The sequence below is a fragment of the Meriones unguiculatus genome, chromosome 2 (genome assembly GCF_030254825.1).
Source record: "Meriones unguiculatus strain TT.TT164.6M chromosome 2, Bangor_MerUng_6.1, whole genome shotgun sequence".
Taxonomy (NCBI): domain Eukaryota; kingdom Metazoa; phylum Chordata; class Mammalia; order Rodentia; family Muridae; genus Meriones; species Meriones unguiculatus.
The window spans coordinates 184,797,747-184,815,554 of record NC_083350.1 but is presented as its reverse complement, the minus strand read 5'-3'; the positions used below and the strand labels follow the sequence as shown (position 1 = coordinate 184,815,554).

At 39.3% G+C, this 17,808-nt stretch overlaps 1 protein-coding gene across 4 annotated transcripts in view; it reads left to right on the top strand.

The window, feature by feature from the left end:
• Nucleotides 1–17,808, top strand: part of Glrb (glycine receptor beta) — a 69,868-nt gene that overhangs the window by 37,467 nt on the left and 14,593 nt on the right. For all 4 annotated transcript variants that reach the window (XM_060378481.1, XM_021660329.2, XM_060378480.1 and 1 more), the window contains 3 exons: nt 14,372–14,601; nt 14,705–14,787; nt 16,672–16,812. In XM_060378481.1, the coding sequence (XP_060234464.1) occupies nt 14,372–14,601; nt 14,705–14,787; nt 16,672–16,812 (454 nt within the window). The remainder of the gene's footprint in view (nt 1–14,371; nt 14,602–14,704; nt 14,788–16,671; nt 16,813–17,808) is intronic.

Sequence of the window (17,808 nt, the reverse complement as noted above, 5' to 3'; positions counted from 1 at the left end):
AAACGAAAGAACCCTTAACATTTTGGAAGCCTAGCATTTCACTACATTTTATGATTTTTCAGGATAGACAGGCAGTCGTTTCTTCAGATCTCAATGCAAGGCCTGGAGCTGGGGGCTGGATAGGACATTAGTAGCCCCTAGTTAGGTGGTAGACAGATGTGGGGCGCCTTCTGAAAGGAGAGCCAACTCTTCTCTCCAGTGCATGAAACTGGCATGGCACACCTTGTCAAGATCCCTTAGCCCTGAGGGGGAGGGGAGGAGCCTCCCGGGTTATTCCTTCATTTATTTTTACTTCGGATGCTGCTGCCTAAACTAAAAGTTGTCTCATCTTATTTGCAAACCATTGCTGGGCGGTAGAGGAAGCACTACAACCGCACCAACCCTTGCCAGGTTGTTTCCTGCCCTGTGAACCTGTGCCCTGTGTGCCTGCGCTGTGGTCTCACTCTGGCTCTATTGTTCCCACTTCCAGCGTCTGTGTGGTTTGCTTGCACTCGGCTACCTTCCACTGTTATCAGGTGTCGTTATCAATGCTGTAAGTGAGATTTGCTGACATTAGCAGCAACGTCACACGGGTTAACACATACATATTACCACCCCGCTATGAACTTGCTGGAAGGACTGATTCCCACTTTCACCAGTTTCTGTGCTACTTGGGGCAAATGAAATAAGGGCACCTGAAGCCGTGAGAAGAGCGTCTAGGGAGCATACGCCCTACTGTCACACTTTCAATCGTTGCTGATTTTTCTATTTGTTCCCTACTGCTTACCCAAGACAGTGGCTTTTCTTAAATGAAGAGTGAACCATTACCCACTGTGGAAAATCGGGCATCATAGCTGATTGTAAAAGTCTATGCATGAGCGCGCTCTCTCATCAGAAACACACAAGAACCCCTTCATGGAAATAAAGTCTGCTTATACAATCCATTTTCTCTTTTTAGGCATGCTTTGTAATTATATTGAATTATTGCTATGCTACAATTCACGGTCCTGTCAGGCTTTCTATGACTTTCTGCTGCATGACTTTTTGTTGTTTTAATAATAGACTTCAAATCATTCTGGGCAGCACAGCTGTGCTTGTCAAGAAAAGGAAAATCATGTTTGGGATCAGCTTAAAGAGCTTATTTCTAATTCCTTCCAATTGCTCATCTTCAATATTTTAAAATGATTTTATCTTTCCTGTATGTATAGATTTAAAATCTATTTTAAAATCTGTTCTTCAAAATCTATTTTATTGTACCATTCTTTATATTTTTATTGGTTTCCAAAATATTTTTATTTATTTAAAGAACAGACATACTTGTTCAAATTTTTTATTACTTCTCGTCTAAATTTCGTCTTCTATCTTAGGAATAAACTCAGAAGCGATAAAGTAGTTTTTCTACTCTTTTCTTTTAAAACAAAATCCTCCGTTTCTGTCTCTGTCTGTGTGTGCACGCGCTTGTACTACACTCATCATAACTGTAGTGGAGGAAGCATGGACTGGAACGGCGTGAGGGAGGGCCGTAACCTAAGAAATATGGGCGGCTACCAGAAGCTGAAAGATGGGGAAGGAATTATGTCCTCAACAACTCTGTTGAAGGAACCAGCCCTGTGAACAGAAACCTTGAATTTCACCTGTAAAAGTGTCTAAACTGCAAATCTCTAAGATATTGAACTTGTAATGTTTTGCTCTACCACATTTTATTTTATTTTATTTTTGTAGTTTATTCACTTTACATTCTGATTGTAGTGCCCTCCTTCATCTCCTCCCAGTCCCAGCATCCTTCTCTCTTTCCCCCATTCCTCTTCCATATTTTTCAGAAAGGAGGAGCCCTCCTTCCCTACCATCTGACACCAGCCTATCAAATCTCATTAGGACTGCCTGCATCCTCTCCCTTTGTGGCCTGGCAATGATCCACAACCAGAGGGAAGTGATGGAAGAGCAGGCAACAGAGTCCATGTCAGAGACAACCCCTGCCCCCCTTACTAGGGTACCCACATGGAGACTGAGCTGCCTATTTGCTACATCTGAGCAAAGGGTTTAGGTCCTCTTCATGCATGGTCCTTGGTTGGTGCATCTGTCTCTTCAATCACCATGGGTGCAGATTTGTTGGCTCTGTTAGTCTTCTTATGGAGCTCCTGTCCACTCCAGGTCCTTCTATTTCCCCACTCCTTCCTACAACTACCTGTGCTCTGCCCAAAGTTTGGCTGTGAGTCTTACATCTGCTTGAATCCCATGCTGGTTGTTGTCTTTCAGAGGACATTTATGGTATACTCCCATACTGTTCTCTCTCTTCAACCACTTCCGGTGGCTATTCTATTTGCCCTTCTGAATGAGAAATAAGCATCTTAACTAGAGTCCTCCTTGTTATTTAACTTCTTTAGGTCTCTGGAGTGTAGTATGGCTAGCATATGTATTATATGACTAATGTCTGCTTATAAATGAGTGTATATCATGCTTGTCTTTCTGGTTCTGGATTACCAAACACAGGATGATCTTTTCTAGTTCCATCCATTTGCTTGTGAATTTCATTGTTTTCTTGTTTTTAATAGCTGAGTAGTAATCATTTGTGTAAATGTACCACAATTTCTGCATCCATTTTTCGGTTGAGGGACATGTAGGTTTTTCCAGATTCTGGCTATTATGAATAAAGCTGCTATGAACATAGTTGAGCAAATGTCCTTATTGAATGATGGAGCTTCTTTTGGGTATATGCCCAGGAGTTATATAGCTGGATCTTGAGGTAGTGCTATTCCCAATTGTCTGAGCAAAACAAGATTAATTTCCAAAGGTTTTGTACAAGTTTGTTCTCCCACCAGCAATGGAGGAGTTTTCCCCTTTCTCCACATCCTCACCAGCATGTGCTGTCACTTGAGTTTTTTTTTAACTAAATTTTTATTTTTTATATTAATTACAGTTTATTCACTTGGTATCACAGCTGTAGTCCCCTCCCTCATTCCCTTCCTAATCCCACCCTCCCTCCCTCATCTCCTCCCATGCCCCTCTCCAAGTCCACTGATAAGGAAGGTCCTCCTCCTCTTCCATCTGACCCTAGCCTATCAGGTCTCATCAGAACTGGCTGCATTGTCCTCTTCTGTGGCCTAGCAAGTCTACTACCCCCTCAAAGGGGGAGTGTCAAAGAGCCAGCCACTGAGTTCAGGTCAGAGACAGTCCCTGCTCCCCTTACTAGGGAACCCACTTGGAGACTGAGCTGCCATGGGCTATATCTGAGCAGAGGTTCTAGGTTAGTTCCATGCATGGTCCTTGGTTGGAGTATCGGTCTCAGAAAAGACTCTTGTGCCCAGATATTTTGGTTCTGTTGTCACGTGAGGATTTGATCTCAGCTATTCAGACAGGTATAAGACAGAGTTGTTTTAATTTGTATTTCCCTGATGATGATGAAGGATTTTGAACATTTCTTTAAATGATTCTCTACCATTCAAAATTCCTCTGTTGAGAATTCTGTTTAGTTCTGTATACCATTTTTATTTATTTATTTTTTTTAATGCAGTTTATTCAGGAACATTGAACAATCCTCGGACCCCGGGGAAAGCCAGCCCACAGCTTAAATAGCCTCTGGGTAGCCAACCCAGGCGTGCCACGGGGGCAATGCAGATAGGTCCACATACATGGAAGCAAGCCAGATCCTCGGCCTTAGCCAAATGTGGAGTTGTTCGTGACAGAGAGCACTCACCATCGGGAAGGTGGAAGGCGGAAACCAGCTCCATCTTTAAGGCATAGCATTCTGCAGCTCTCTACAGTTCCCCCTTTTTGTTTTAGACGCATCAGGCAAGAGTGGAGGTCTGATCTCTGATATTAGAAATAAATTGGGACTTTGTACAGATGTTCATTTAGGTGTCATCCACCCAAAGAGCATCGGACCCGTCCGATACCTTTTTCTCAGAGGCGGGACCTGGGGCATCAACCCGCATGCAATCAGACATGCTCTTCTCTGGGTCCAAAGCGGCTGACCCTGAGTGCAGTGCTTAGCCTCGCATCCTGAGCGTATCATTTTAGCTTTTTATGGTATCCAACCATGCTTGGGGAGAATGTCTTGCTTCAATGGCTGTAAAGGCCTGAATGATCATGGCTGCATCACACTGTTGTGAGACTCTAATCTTGCATATATACCACAGGCAAACCAAGGAGACCAACACCAGAAGGCCTGCTAACACTCCCATGCCCGCCCATTCCTTCAGATGATTCATGGCTGCAGCAATCCATGGTGATAATCCTGTGGCTAGTCCTGCATCCACTCCGGTAGAATTTACTGTGACAATGGCCACTCTCAGCTGCTCCATCGTAGTATCGAATTCTCCAGTCCAATTACCTAAAATATAGCTCGACAATTGTTTAGACAGATTTGCAGCGCAGGAAAAATTCTCATGTTGTATGCTAGTGACACAAAGTCCAGCATACTTTCATTGACAGCCAGGTTGAGCGATTTGCCATAGGGTATCAATTTGCTCCTGCAAGAGGTCAATCCTCTGATTGAACACCATCAAGCTTCCTTTTAGTTGAGCATTAATTCCTTTATGTACAACTAAGGCATGAGCTACATTGGCTAAATGATTATTCAGGGTCTGAGCAGTCTGCCCAGTATGACTCATGGCTAATGCCCTGGTGGTAGCTCCAACAGCCGTCAATGAGATGGTAGTAACAATGGTGGCTGTAGTTCCAAGATCCCTTTTCTGTCTGAAGAGAGTCATAGCGTGAGGGGCATCAATGGGCATAGGCACCCTGTGAGGCATGCGAGTAACCAGGGCATACCTAACTTTACTAGCATTGGGGTTTAAAAAAAAGCGAGTATCATTACCACAATTACTTGGCTCTATCTGGCTAATAATGAATAAAAATGGGGGATATAGACAAACAGGTGTGGGCTTATAGGAAATATTATGAGAAGCCTTAACCCCTTGTTGGAACATCCTGCGTCAGTTCTAGAACTAGCAGTGGTGGTGTCCGAGGTCTGAGTAGGTTCAGGAGACCATTGCCCCCAGGGGCGAGACGTGCTCCATGCCAATTGACTAACTCCATGTTTACCATTTTTAAATTGGATTATTTGGTTTTTGGAGTTTAATTTCTTGAGTTCTTTACATATTCTGGATATGTAGGATGTAGGATTTTTTTTCGGATGTAGGATTGGTGAAGATATTTCCTCAGTCTGTAGGCTGTCATTCTGTTGACAGTGTCCTTTCACCTACAGGAGAGCCCAGGGGCTCTCCTCTCAACAGGGGAAGTCCTGGTGACAGCTGCCCAGCCACTGGCTTTCGTGCTCTGAAGTTAATGAGCTGCAGCTGCCAAGACACTGCGCTCAGACATTGTATTTTCTGGACACACATTTGTTTTCTTGGAGAACAGCGAGCCCAAGATTTGGTCAGATTCCCTAGAGCTGAGCTTTGGAGAGGTGTCGGGCTCTTCCTGTGGCTCCCAGCTATCAGAAGACCTGATGTGGGAGCTTCATTCCCGGTACCCAGAAGGTATTCATTGGCCAGTGAGCAAAACATACAGGCATGTGGCTAGGCCCTGCAGACCTCAAGCCGGGGGGAACCTAGAATCTTTTCTGGGGATCAGCTGGATGCCCTGAGTTCGGATTGTTTCCCTCATCATGGGTTTCCTCTTGAATGGAACTGGGAGACCCAGTCTCTGTTGTTTTGGGGCCCAGAGTTGAGACAGGGATGGTGAGTTTTATTTTCTCTTTCTAGTAACATGATTATTAATGCATAGGAGGGAAATTATGTTTGAAACTTGAAACATGTGATTTAAGATCTGAAAAACTATCCCAGACTTCATTTCTTCTCTCCTTCGCATTTAATAGAAATACGTTAAGCACTTTCTGGACATACTGTCCCACTGGGTAGCTCCTTGCTATTTTCTTGTTCTTCCTTTCTCCTGAAAACTCATATATGCAAACTAAACTCCAGTGCAATTGTCTTCAGAAGTGGGGCCTCTGGGAATTCAGAGAGCGAAAGTGTAGCCCCTGATAACGGAATTTACACTGTCTAAATGGAACCAGGTGCCACTTGTTTTTCCATCCACCTTGTGACTAGGATGAATCAAGAAGGTGCTTTGAGGAACAGGCCATCATCTGTGAACACTGCATTGCTATTGCTCAGAAATAGCATAAAGTATCTTGCTCTTACAATAGGAATGGATTAAGATGCCAGCCTCGTGGGGTTTACAGTCCAATGTCAGTAGTCCTGAGTGAAGAGCTTCTACTACAAATGCGCAATTGGTGTAGGTGTGGAAAAAGACAAATACCAATAAAATGTTTAATACTACTTAATAAGAAAACATGGCATTTTTGAGAAAGATCACTACAATATAAACTAAGAACTCCTAATTAGCATTTTTAAACCCAGCATCTCTCATGGGAGACTTCTAGTCTCACAAAAGACTATATTTGGCATCATTTTGGGCCATGTTTCTAAGCTTTGACAGAAATTTAATTATAATGCTGCCAGATGCTACAAGAGTTGGTCTTTTTATTTCCTTGCATACTAATTATGTTTTTTATCCCAATGTGAAGAGAACAAATGAGTTAACAATTGCTTATATGAGAACCAGGTAAAAGTGAATCACAGAAGTGTTTGCCTAGTGATTTCATGAAATAAAGATAAATAGTTCTCACTATTAAAATACCATTAATGAAACGTAACTGGCCATTGTGTCTCATTGTGAATTGTTTTATTGCCTTGGGAAAACGGTTTAATTTGAGTGTTAATTGGTACTGAAAATTTATGGAGAACATCCATTTTCCAAATAATGACTAATAATGAGTTATTTTGAATGAACAATGAGTAGAATTTGTCACCAAATACTTTATAAACAATTAAGTCATTCCTCGCTGATAAAGTTGTCTGTTTCTGATGCAAACTTGTTTATCACAAAATAAGTGATAACACTGTAATTATTGTGATTGAGCAATTAAGATGGAAAGTAATAGATTTCAAAGATATATATATATATATATATATAAAGTTGTCTTAATATAGAGCATTTGAAATGTCAATAACTAGTAATTATTCGGAGTTTTGCTTTAAACATTAACTGAAGGTTACTGACTGATGAGTTCTTATCTTTTAATGAGTGTTGAATCAAACTATTAATTTTAATGAAAGCATTTAAATGTGCTTAAAAGATATATAATCATGCCACAGCCTGTACTGAAACCCAATAATATGCAGTTAGGTAATTAATAGAAAAGAATCTTTAAAGTTTTTTTTTTCAAAATAAAACAGTAAAGAATTATAACAATTGATACATTAATGAGACAACATTAATGATCAATACGTTAAGTGAGATAATGACATTAGTGAAAAATGATACATAAAATGAGACAGTTTGGGGAGTTGTTTATTTGAATATTATCTTAATTGGATATCTGTTAAAGATAATAAATCAGGTCAGGGAGAGTTTAGTTGGTGAGGTGCTTGCCATGGAAGCATGAGTACCTGAGTTTGAGTCACAAAACCTAGGATTGGGCATGATTGCATGCATTTGTAATCCTAGCACGGGAAGATGGAGGAAGGTGACTCCCTGGGCCTTGCTAGTCAGTCACTCTTGTCAACGTGGTCAGCTCCTGGCCTCTGGAAAACAGCATTGATAAACAAAAACAAAAATCCTAACAGGGTGGTGGCTGGAAGGATTGACACTTGCACCTGACCTTTGATCTCGGCATGCACACAGCTACACATGTACCCACACTCACACCTCCATATGCAGCCACACTAACACCTACACACATATGTGCATACTAAAATTGGTTCATCAAAGAAACCTGAAGTTGCTGTAGCTGTTGAACTCACCACAGTGTACCTTGAGAAGAAGGGTGCAGGGAGGCAGTAAACAATGTTTTAACAGTGTGGTGACATTTGTTTGGTAGAAGTGAGGTACTGTTAAGAAATGTAGAGCAGTGAGCAAACCCTAGCACAACCTGAATCAGGTCCACTGGACACAGGACAGTTTTCTGAAGCAACACAGAGAAGACTTAGAAAGCTAAGAAACTATTTCATCGTCAAAGTGTTCAAAAAGCAGAGTGGAGATCTGAATCAGGACCGCTGTATTTATGAGTCTATGACACCGCAGTCCTCAGTCTTATCAACTAGAGTAATGTAATCTTTTCTGGTATGTCTTCACTGTATGTAGTAACAAACTTCATAAAGACACTTTCAACCAAATATATCATGTGTTTTCACTGTATTCTCTGCCATTCCTACCTTTATCACTATTTCTTTTAGCCACTTTTTCCTTCTAACATTCTCTTTTCTATCCTGTTGTGCTCAATGGAAAAGCCATTGAGAGACAAAGGATAGCACGTCAAAATGATCTATAAAATTAAGTTCTTTTTGTTTTCATTTTTTTCTTTTATTAAAAATAAATTCTTTTCTAGTACAACATATTCTGGTTATAATTTTCCCTCCCTCTACTCCTCCCAGTTCTTCCCCACCTTCCTGTAAGTATATAGTAATGATCCACTCCATTTCTGTCTCTCATTACAAAAGAACAGGCTTCTAAGAGATAACACAAACATGACAAAATAAAATATATAAGATGAGGCAAAAACCGTCATATCAAAGTTGGATTTGATAATCCAACAAGAGAAAGAGTATCAAGTGCAGATAAAAAAAAAGTCAGAGACATATTTATAATATTCATACAGAGGACCTGGTACAGAGCCATGTAGGTAGGCCCTGTGCTTGCTGCCTCAGTGTCTGTGAGCGCATATGCACCTTGCTGAGTTGATTCAGAGGGCCTTGTTCTCCTGGTGTCCTCCATCACGTGTGCCTCTTAGAATCTCCCTGCGTCTTCTTCCTCAGGATTCCCTGAGCTCTGAGAGAGGAGGAATTTGATGAAGATCTCCCATTAAGACTCTCTCTCCACATAGTTTCTGGCTGTGGCTCTCTGTATCCTTTCCCATCTGCTGGAGGATGCCTCTCTGATGATGACTGAGTAAAGCAGAATATCATTAGGAGTCATTTTGTTGATTTTTTTTTTTAGACCGGCCATATCTGGTTTTACTCTAGGTTTCTGGGCTAACTAGTTTCTGGTTCTTTGTTCCTCACGGAGTGTTTGCTGTGGGTTCCTAGAGTAGGCCTGATTTCAAATCAGACATTGGTTGGCTACTGCCATTAGTTCTGTGCCAGCATTGCCCTAGTGTATTGTTCAGGAAGGGCATGTTGTAGATCAAAGGGTTTGTGTCTGGATCAGTGTCCATGTTTCTTTTTCAATAGCTTTCAGAGTACTTTCCTGCACCAAAGAGACTGGAAGGTAAGGGGTGAAGGCTTCATGTAAAAGCTCTACCTTTCTGTGTTCAATGAATTTTATGGGTGTTGTCTTCTTCAGTTTGGCTCCACTCAATTGGTGTAAAGCAACTCCTCATTGTCTTAGCAACAGCCTGTGTTGTGTGGGAATTACCAGGAGACTCCTTTGGCCAAAAACTCCTTTGAGTATAACCCAGTCCTCCTACTGGAATCCTTGAGTATAACCCAGTCCTCCTACTGGAATCCGTGCCTGGCTTAAAGAAACGGCTAGCTGAGACTCCATATGCCTTGGTACTAGAAGTCCTCATTAGGATCACCTTTGTTAAGCTCCAGAGTTTCTACTGCACTAGGTTAGCACCCCCACCCCAAATGCTTCCTAATTCAATCCTTCTCTCATTGCACTATCTCCTTCCACCCCATCTCCTCCAACACCTGACCCCAAACTTTTCTCTCATGAGATGACAAGAGATTTTCCTGCCACCTAGATGGTATGCAGACCTTAAGATCCCTGTCTGAGCTCAGGCCCACTCAGTGATGGACCAAGGTTCCTGTGCAAGCACAGGCCTGCTCAGTGATGGACCAAGGTTCCTGTCTGAGCTCAGGCCCACTCAGTGATGGACCAAGATTCCTGCGCAAGCACAGGCCTGCTCAGTGATGGACCAAGGTTCCTGTCTGAACTCGGGCCTGCTCAGTGATCAACCAAGGTTCCTGTCTGAGCAAAGGCCTGCACAGTGATGCACCAAGATGCCTGTGTGAGCTCAGGCCTGCTCAGTGATGGACCAATGTTGATGGTGCTTATGACTTTCATTTTTCTTTTTCCTTTGGTCTCTCTTCCTCTTCCTGTTACCATGGATGCCATGAGGACTTGTCCCTTGCACAAGCCTCTGACACTGTCCTCTGTGCAAGATCTGGTTCTGAGAGTCAAGTCTGAATTTTCTGAGGCTCTTCTCTGTTTTAAGCAGTCCCACCAACCATCTACATTTGAATTTAGTCTACCTCCCCACTGCAGACTACGTGCCTTAAGGATCTTGCTCTGCACCTGTTCAGTTTCTTTTCTTTCCTTATTCCCGAAACTGTGCTTGTTACATCGTTCATCTCACATGTTAGCTGCTCTCTAGCTGTCTCCCGTTTATTCTACAGGTTGTGTCAGCCAGTGTCTGGTGTCGCATGCTTCTTTCTGCTTCCCGATTAGTGTAGCTTTTGAAAAGTCATTTGCATAGAGACAGCATTACATGATTTCTTGTCTTCTCTTCAGATGGGTTGTGTTTTCTCCAAGTTTGCTGATGCTTTGTGGGAATTTTCTCTGTACTTTACCAATTTCTGCTGATAAGAGTGCTTTGAACTTGGTGTACTAAAAAAGCATCATGAATGTATCTTGAATTGTGTGGAATCATTTATTAGACTTTTGAAAAGAATTAAAGAAATAATATGGAAGAACGCTTTTAAAAACTATTGTAATTATTCCTTAAAAGGTTAATTTTACATGAGTTAGCCCTACAGTTTTGGAAATTGGTAGACCGTGAAAGTGTTTCCAGAAGTATCAGTTGGCGTGTAGAAATGTCAGTATAATGCATAATAAATTTCTGAACTTCAACCCAAAATATTAGAGATGGCTTATTGTATAATTATGCAAAGTATGCTGAAGTTAATTAAAGGTTAGCATTGCTTTAATCATTCCCAGATATTATCTTGAATGTTATTATGAAATATTGATATAGTATCCATAAAATTAATTAGCAGTAAGCAAATTGGCAGACATATTTCACAAGGTAATTGTTTTAGTGCTAAGAATGCTAATGAGTTTTCAGTCATTCTGTCTTTGTATATGTATTTTCTAGCCTACTACAACAGGAAAACCCGATATTATAGTAAAATACTGCTTCCTTAATCTGGAAGTCTGATGGGGAATTTCTGGGAGCCATGGGTAGAAGATAATTGGTAGATTCTCTTTATGTATATGGTACTCTCTAAATTTCCTCTACATTTTCATTCATACCTATTTCTGTTAATCATTTGAGGTGTAAGACAGTAACAAAATAGAGGAAAATAATTAAAGTTGGATCGATTGTGCGTATGTCCTACTGTGGTAACTGTGCCCAGGAGAGAGAGGGAAGTTGTGGGTGCAGGTGGCTCCCAGGTTAACTCTTAGTTCTCTAGCCTCCAGACAAAAAGCAAAACAAATCGAGACACTTCAGCATTATTTTCCAGTACAAGGAGGCCTTTACAATCTCTGATGCTATGAAATAACTATAACATGATGTGGCTGTAGTTTACTCGTAAACAAATAAATCACTAAATAACGAAGGAAAGACTTCGCCTGGGGTGGTTTCAGAAGAGCATCATTGACTGAACATGGCCCTGTAGCATTTCTTATACTGATCCTTGTTAACGATGGGCTGTCTACAAGTTGACAGTGAAGACATGTTTAAGTGTACCAGTTTAAATATATATTGATGGGATGTTGTCCCTTGGCAAGGCACAGCACTTAGAGAAGGGAATTAAAATCATCTTTGAATATTTAACTTTATAGTGTCAATGATTTGGGCAGATCATGCCGGGGACATTAAACAATTTGAAATGAAGTGTCACTGAATGCTCAGTATGAGCTCAAGTTGAATACCACCATGTGCTTAGGTAAAGGACAATAATCAAAACTTTATGAGAAATCAGCTTAGCATCAGGTGTATTACTCCTGTACTGGAAACCATGAATGACTGTGTGGCACACGAAAAGGTGTGCCAGAAGCATCGTTGAGTTTCCTGGAAGCTTGGAGTTGTCACGGTTGTTTTAGTAAAGAATCACTTCACCTCCATTAGACTTGTGTATGTGTGTGTGTGCACACATGCACTCACGTGTGTGTGTGTGTGTGTGTATGATCCAGTAATGTAGCACATTGACAAAGTTGTATACCGCTGGTCTGTGTATTCTGACAAGGTTCCTTCACTCCATCAGAGTCCAAGTTCATCTAGTTAAAAAAGAATGTTTTATTCTCAGTGCAAAGGTAGGTAGGTGCTCACGCATGTGCAGATGTGCTCATATTATCCTTAACTGACATGGCGTCTCTAAACAAGTGGCACATGATATCCAAGGCTTAATTTATACGTTGAATTTTAAAATCAGTTTTAGTTTTATATGACATGCTAATTCATGTTATTATGGAACGCTGTGATGTTTCAGTGTGTTTGTAGAATATACGGTGGTCACTTAGGAAAAATTGGCATGCCTATTACGTCAGTGTGTCGTGTTTTTTTTTGCCACACCCAATGCAGGTTGCTGGTGGAGATGGGTGGGCAGCATGGCAGTTTCCTAGCTGTAGCTGGGCGAGGGCACAGTTATCCACTGTCTTACCTTCTCTGAGCGCTGAAGAATCTGAGCACATAAACAAAATGATAAGAAGAGTACATTTTCTTTTTTCTTTCTTTTTTTTTTTTTCTGGAGTCCTTGTTTACAGCTTCTGCTTTAAAATATTTATACACATGTAAAGCATATATAGTTTTACCTCCTATAGAGGTGTTGGCTTTTGTTTTTAATAAAAGTGACACCACTTCTTTGTATATTCTTAATTGGACTTGGAGTTCAAATTTACGATTTAATTCATTGTTCAAAAGGATTTGGAGGGATAGTATATGCACTTTGGGCTTCTTATGATACAGTCTTGAAACCCAATATAATTTGTACCTTGAATACTTTTGTATACATTTTGAGTAGAGGGAACAGAGTGAAAATCATCAATGCTGATTTTTACTGTGCACTGGTGATCCAGATTGTACCAAAATGTATTCCCTCCACCCATTTCCTTCTCTCTCCTTCTCTTCCCTTCCTCCACCCCCTCTTTCTCTCTGCTTCCCTTCCTCCCCCCTTTTACCTCTCCTTGTTCCCTTCCCGCCTCTGTGTATGTTTGTCTTCTTTGAAACAGGTCTCACTGTATAGCACTGGGTAGCCTAGAATTCATTCTGTAACCCACCTCAACTTACCTCTCTCCCAAGTTCTCGGATTACAGGTGTGCACTACCTCATCTGCCCAGAAATCCATATTGGCAAATTTAAAATATTTTAGGGAATCACACATGGTTTTTATTTGTTCACATATTTTTAGCATAAAATGTCCCCACAATTGGTTATTATAATTTTGTGGAATTAAGGTTTCTGACCATGAACTAATAACTGACTAAAACAATTCACTATTTACATAAATTAAGTATAAAATAACATTTTTGAATTTTGCGCTCATTTTGGTCTGCTTTACATAGTCCAAAACTCATTTTCTTATATACCCCAGGCTCTATGGTAACTCATATATTCAAATAGTTATGAATAGATTTTCTCTAAATATCACAAGAATATATATCAGCCCTCTGAATCTGAGTTCTGTATATGTCTTCATTCATGTGCAAATGGGTTTTTGAACAAAAAGTGCATGTTACACTGGCATGTTCAGATCTGAACACGCAAAGACTTCTGTTTCTTTTCACTATTCCATAAACCACAGTTTATAATAACACTCACATGGCATTTACATGGCATTAGGGTCACAGCTAATGGTTAAGTGTGTATATGATGGCATAAGCTATTTGAAAATTCTAAGCCATTTTATAGAGAGGTGTTGACCTCCGCATGGACTCTTTTTTTTTTCAATGCAGTTTATTCAGGAACCTTGAACAATCATCTGACCCTGGGGAAAGCCAGCCCACAGCTTAAATAGCCTCTGGGTAGCCAACCCCAGCATGCCACGTGGGCAATGCAGATAGGTCCACATACATGGAAGCAAGCCAGATCCTCACTCTTAAAGCTACTCTTGATACTCTTAAAGTAGGTATCAAGGCCCAATGCTGTGTGTAGATTCTCTGTGTTTCTGTACACACTCATATACACTTGTCCTTTCATTGCTTACTTTTCTATTTAACAAAAGATTAACACAAATGTTTTTCCTCTGTTTCCCATCTAGTCTTAATTTCATTCTACTTTGGAGTCTTTAGGAGTGTTCATTTAGAGGACGCTATCACCCAGCCATGTATAAATTATTTGTTTGCTGCTAACAGTGAAAATACTTTGTTCGAAAAAGCTGTGAAGATACACATGCCTTTAAGCAATTAAAAATATCAACAATGCAACATACTCTCCCCTCCGCAGGACTACAGAGTTAACATTTTCCTAAGACAGAAGTGGAACGACCCCAGGCTCAAGCTGCCGAACGACTTCAGAGGCTCAGATGCACTCACGGTGGATCCCACCATGTACAAGTGCTTGTGGAAGCCCGACTTGTTCTTTGCAAATGAAAAAAGCGCCAATTTTCATGACGTGACCCAAGAAAACATCTTGTTGTTTATTTTTCGGGATGGAGACGTCCTTGTGAGCATGAGGTACCCTGTAAAACTTAATCCCAGTGTTTTCGTATTTTCCTTTCCAACTCAGTGGACCACAGAAATGCATACTCAGTGATTCCCATGTCTCTTCTGACTTCAGGTTGTCTATCACTCTGTCATGCCCTTTGGACTTAACTCTGTTTCCCATGGATACACAGCGCTGCAAGATGCAACTTGAGAGCTGTATGTACATGAGACTATAAACGATTTGGGCAAAGTGTTTATATCTAGATAATATATTGTGCTGCATAACTGTGAAAACTGTAATGTTGTTGACTACCAACATCATACTGATTAGGATAATCTTTGTTTTAAAGATTTTTTTTTAATTCATTTTATGTACATGAGGCTTGTCCACCTGCATGCCAGAAGAGGGCATCAGACCCCAATGTAGGTTGTTGTGAGCCACCATGTGGTTGCTGGGAATTGAACTCAGGACCTCTGAAAGAGCAGACAGTGCTCTCTAACTGCTAAGCCATCTCTCCAGCCCCTGATGAGGATAACCATAAGGAAGACAGTGCCTTCAGTTGCAGCTAGCTTTTTTGCGAGTTGATGTTGGTCTGTGTGCTTCTTACTCTAAAGGCTAATCATATTTGGTTTGGTGATGGAGAAAATATATAGAAAATTATGGTCTTATAAAAATGATTTCTCTGATGTTAATATTCTCATAGTAAAAAAAAATAAAAAATAAAAAAAAACATGAAGAGGCTGGGCATTGTGGCACACACCTTTAATCCCAGCACTTAGGGAGGAAGAAGCTGTTGCATCTCTGTGAGTTTGAGACCAGCCTGGTTTACAAAGTGAGTCCAGGCTAGCTGAGGCTACACAGAGAAACCCCGCCTCAAGAAATAAACAAACAAAATGCAAACAATACAATTAAAAAACAAAATCAAAGAACATTGAAACATATGTAAGCCCAACCAATTGTACATTTTCTAAAAGAATATAATTTTTCCTTTTCTTTTTTCTCTTTCTTTATAAAAGATGTACTAAATCTTATTAACTGAAATTTCAACAAAATAATTTTCTATGATTGTTATCTTAAGAAAATAATAAGTCACAAACCTAGAAAAATTAAGGCTGATGTCATAAGGAAGTTTTAATGTGAATGCTTAAATATTAAGCTATTTCTGTGAATAATGACAGCCTTGTAAAATAGACTGTGTGTGCGTATTAGATTATAAGTTATTCAGTAGGGATTTTTGTTGTTTTTTTTTAAATGCACTAAAATTGATCTTAACTTTTAATTATATTTACTGCTTTCTAACAATGAAATTATGTTTTTGTAACACTATGCAATGTTTTAGTACCACATATATAGTACCATTATATTATATAATATATATAATTATAATATATTATATTATAATATATTATATTATATATATAACATATATCTTATATATATACACATATGTATCAGAATATACTCAATACTGATTTAAATAAGTCCATGGTCACTCAGTGCATGAAGTTAACACACTGTGCATGACTCTAGAACCCGATGTTTTTTGCAGTCCTATAGTTATGATTATTCTAGTCATGAGTTGTAGCCACTTATCCTAAATCCAGACCGTGAAGTCCTGGTTACTTTAATGATGGTAAATTGGTGTTCACGTTGAGTACAGTCTCACTGCTTTTGTTGTCATGATACAATTCCTTCAAGGACCACTGCGGTGATATAGTTAAAATCATACCTGTTTTAAAACTTTAGGAGCATAGTGCATGATTGTAAATGGAAGTATGCAGGCAGCTTGCGTCTTATTGTCACCTTTTTATTGATAGGGTTAGGAATGGTGAAGAGCTATATATGATAACCTAGGATTGCATCTGATTTTGAAAATTGTTTAACTTATTCTTTCTTTACGTTGATGACATGTTGTTCTTGTGTTAATATTTTGATCACAGCCATAGATTCAACTACTGTGAATTTTAAATTACAAATCCATAACATAATGTCATGCTTTCTCACCTTTTATATATTTAATATGGATTGTTGAAATAATGAAAATGAATTAATAATTAATAAGCATGTTTTAATCTAACATGTTTATTTATTTATTGTAGTTGGTTATACAACTGATGATTTGAGATTTATCTGGCAGTCAGGAGATCCTGTTCAGTTGGAAAAAATTGCTTTACCTCAATTTGATATTAAGAAGGAGGATATTGAATATGGGAACTGTACAAAATACTATAAAGGCACTGGTAAGTGATTTTTTAGAAAATAAAGCTAACCCAGGTTTCAAAGTTTTGTTTTAGCTTTAACATAGACTAAGGAAAAAATAGAAGAGAGATGCTTAAAAATGAGCTAACTGTAAGAGATTTATCCTCATAACCACATGTTAAAATATTTTACACAACCATATTTCCTTAAGAAGTTTAGTTTTATAATTATAGAATAAATGTTTTTTTTTTTCATGTAATTCTGTTGGTAAGAAGTTGTCAGTTTTCTTTATAGTAACACAAACTCTTTCAGGTAACAATTTTCTTAGATGTTGCCAAGTTTTGACAAGATTGTTTTTGCACTAAGCATTTAATATAGTGCAATATAGTCTATCTGTGTTCATCTGCTGTCTTGTGAGCCGTTTTATTTAGATAACCAGTTGTTTTGTTAACTTTAACAGCATTGATCTTTGTGGTACATGAGAAGTGATAAAGAGTGTGAGATAATTGGATATCTGTGAATATTTCCTATATAGTGTTATTTGTGTAGGTCATGGCTTATCTAAATTTTGTAAGGCATAACAAATTAACCTCAGTCATTAAATTACAATTGACTTTTGAAGAAAATACAAAAGTCACCCCTTACTCTCATTATATAGATAGTGGTCATCCTTGGGGTCTGAACCATCAGCTGTACATCACTGAGGAGGTTTGGTAGTGTCAATACATTTCACTTACAATGTGAAGTTAAATACTACAGAAAGTTGAGTATGGCATTATTAGCAATGAGTAAGTTGAAAGCTGCCTACAATTCTGCTTTGGAAAACAAGTCGTGACAAAGGTATTCAGAAGTAGATTAGAGTTAAGTTTATGAATTTGGAAGCATTTATATTATGTAAAAATCTACTAGTATGATCACATTAATGGAAAAATACATTAAAATGAGAATGAGGATGTAAAGTTGCATATTTACAGTATTATCAATATATCGTAGATTAGGAAATGTTGTGGTAAACTTGATTTAAGCATCTGTTGTTG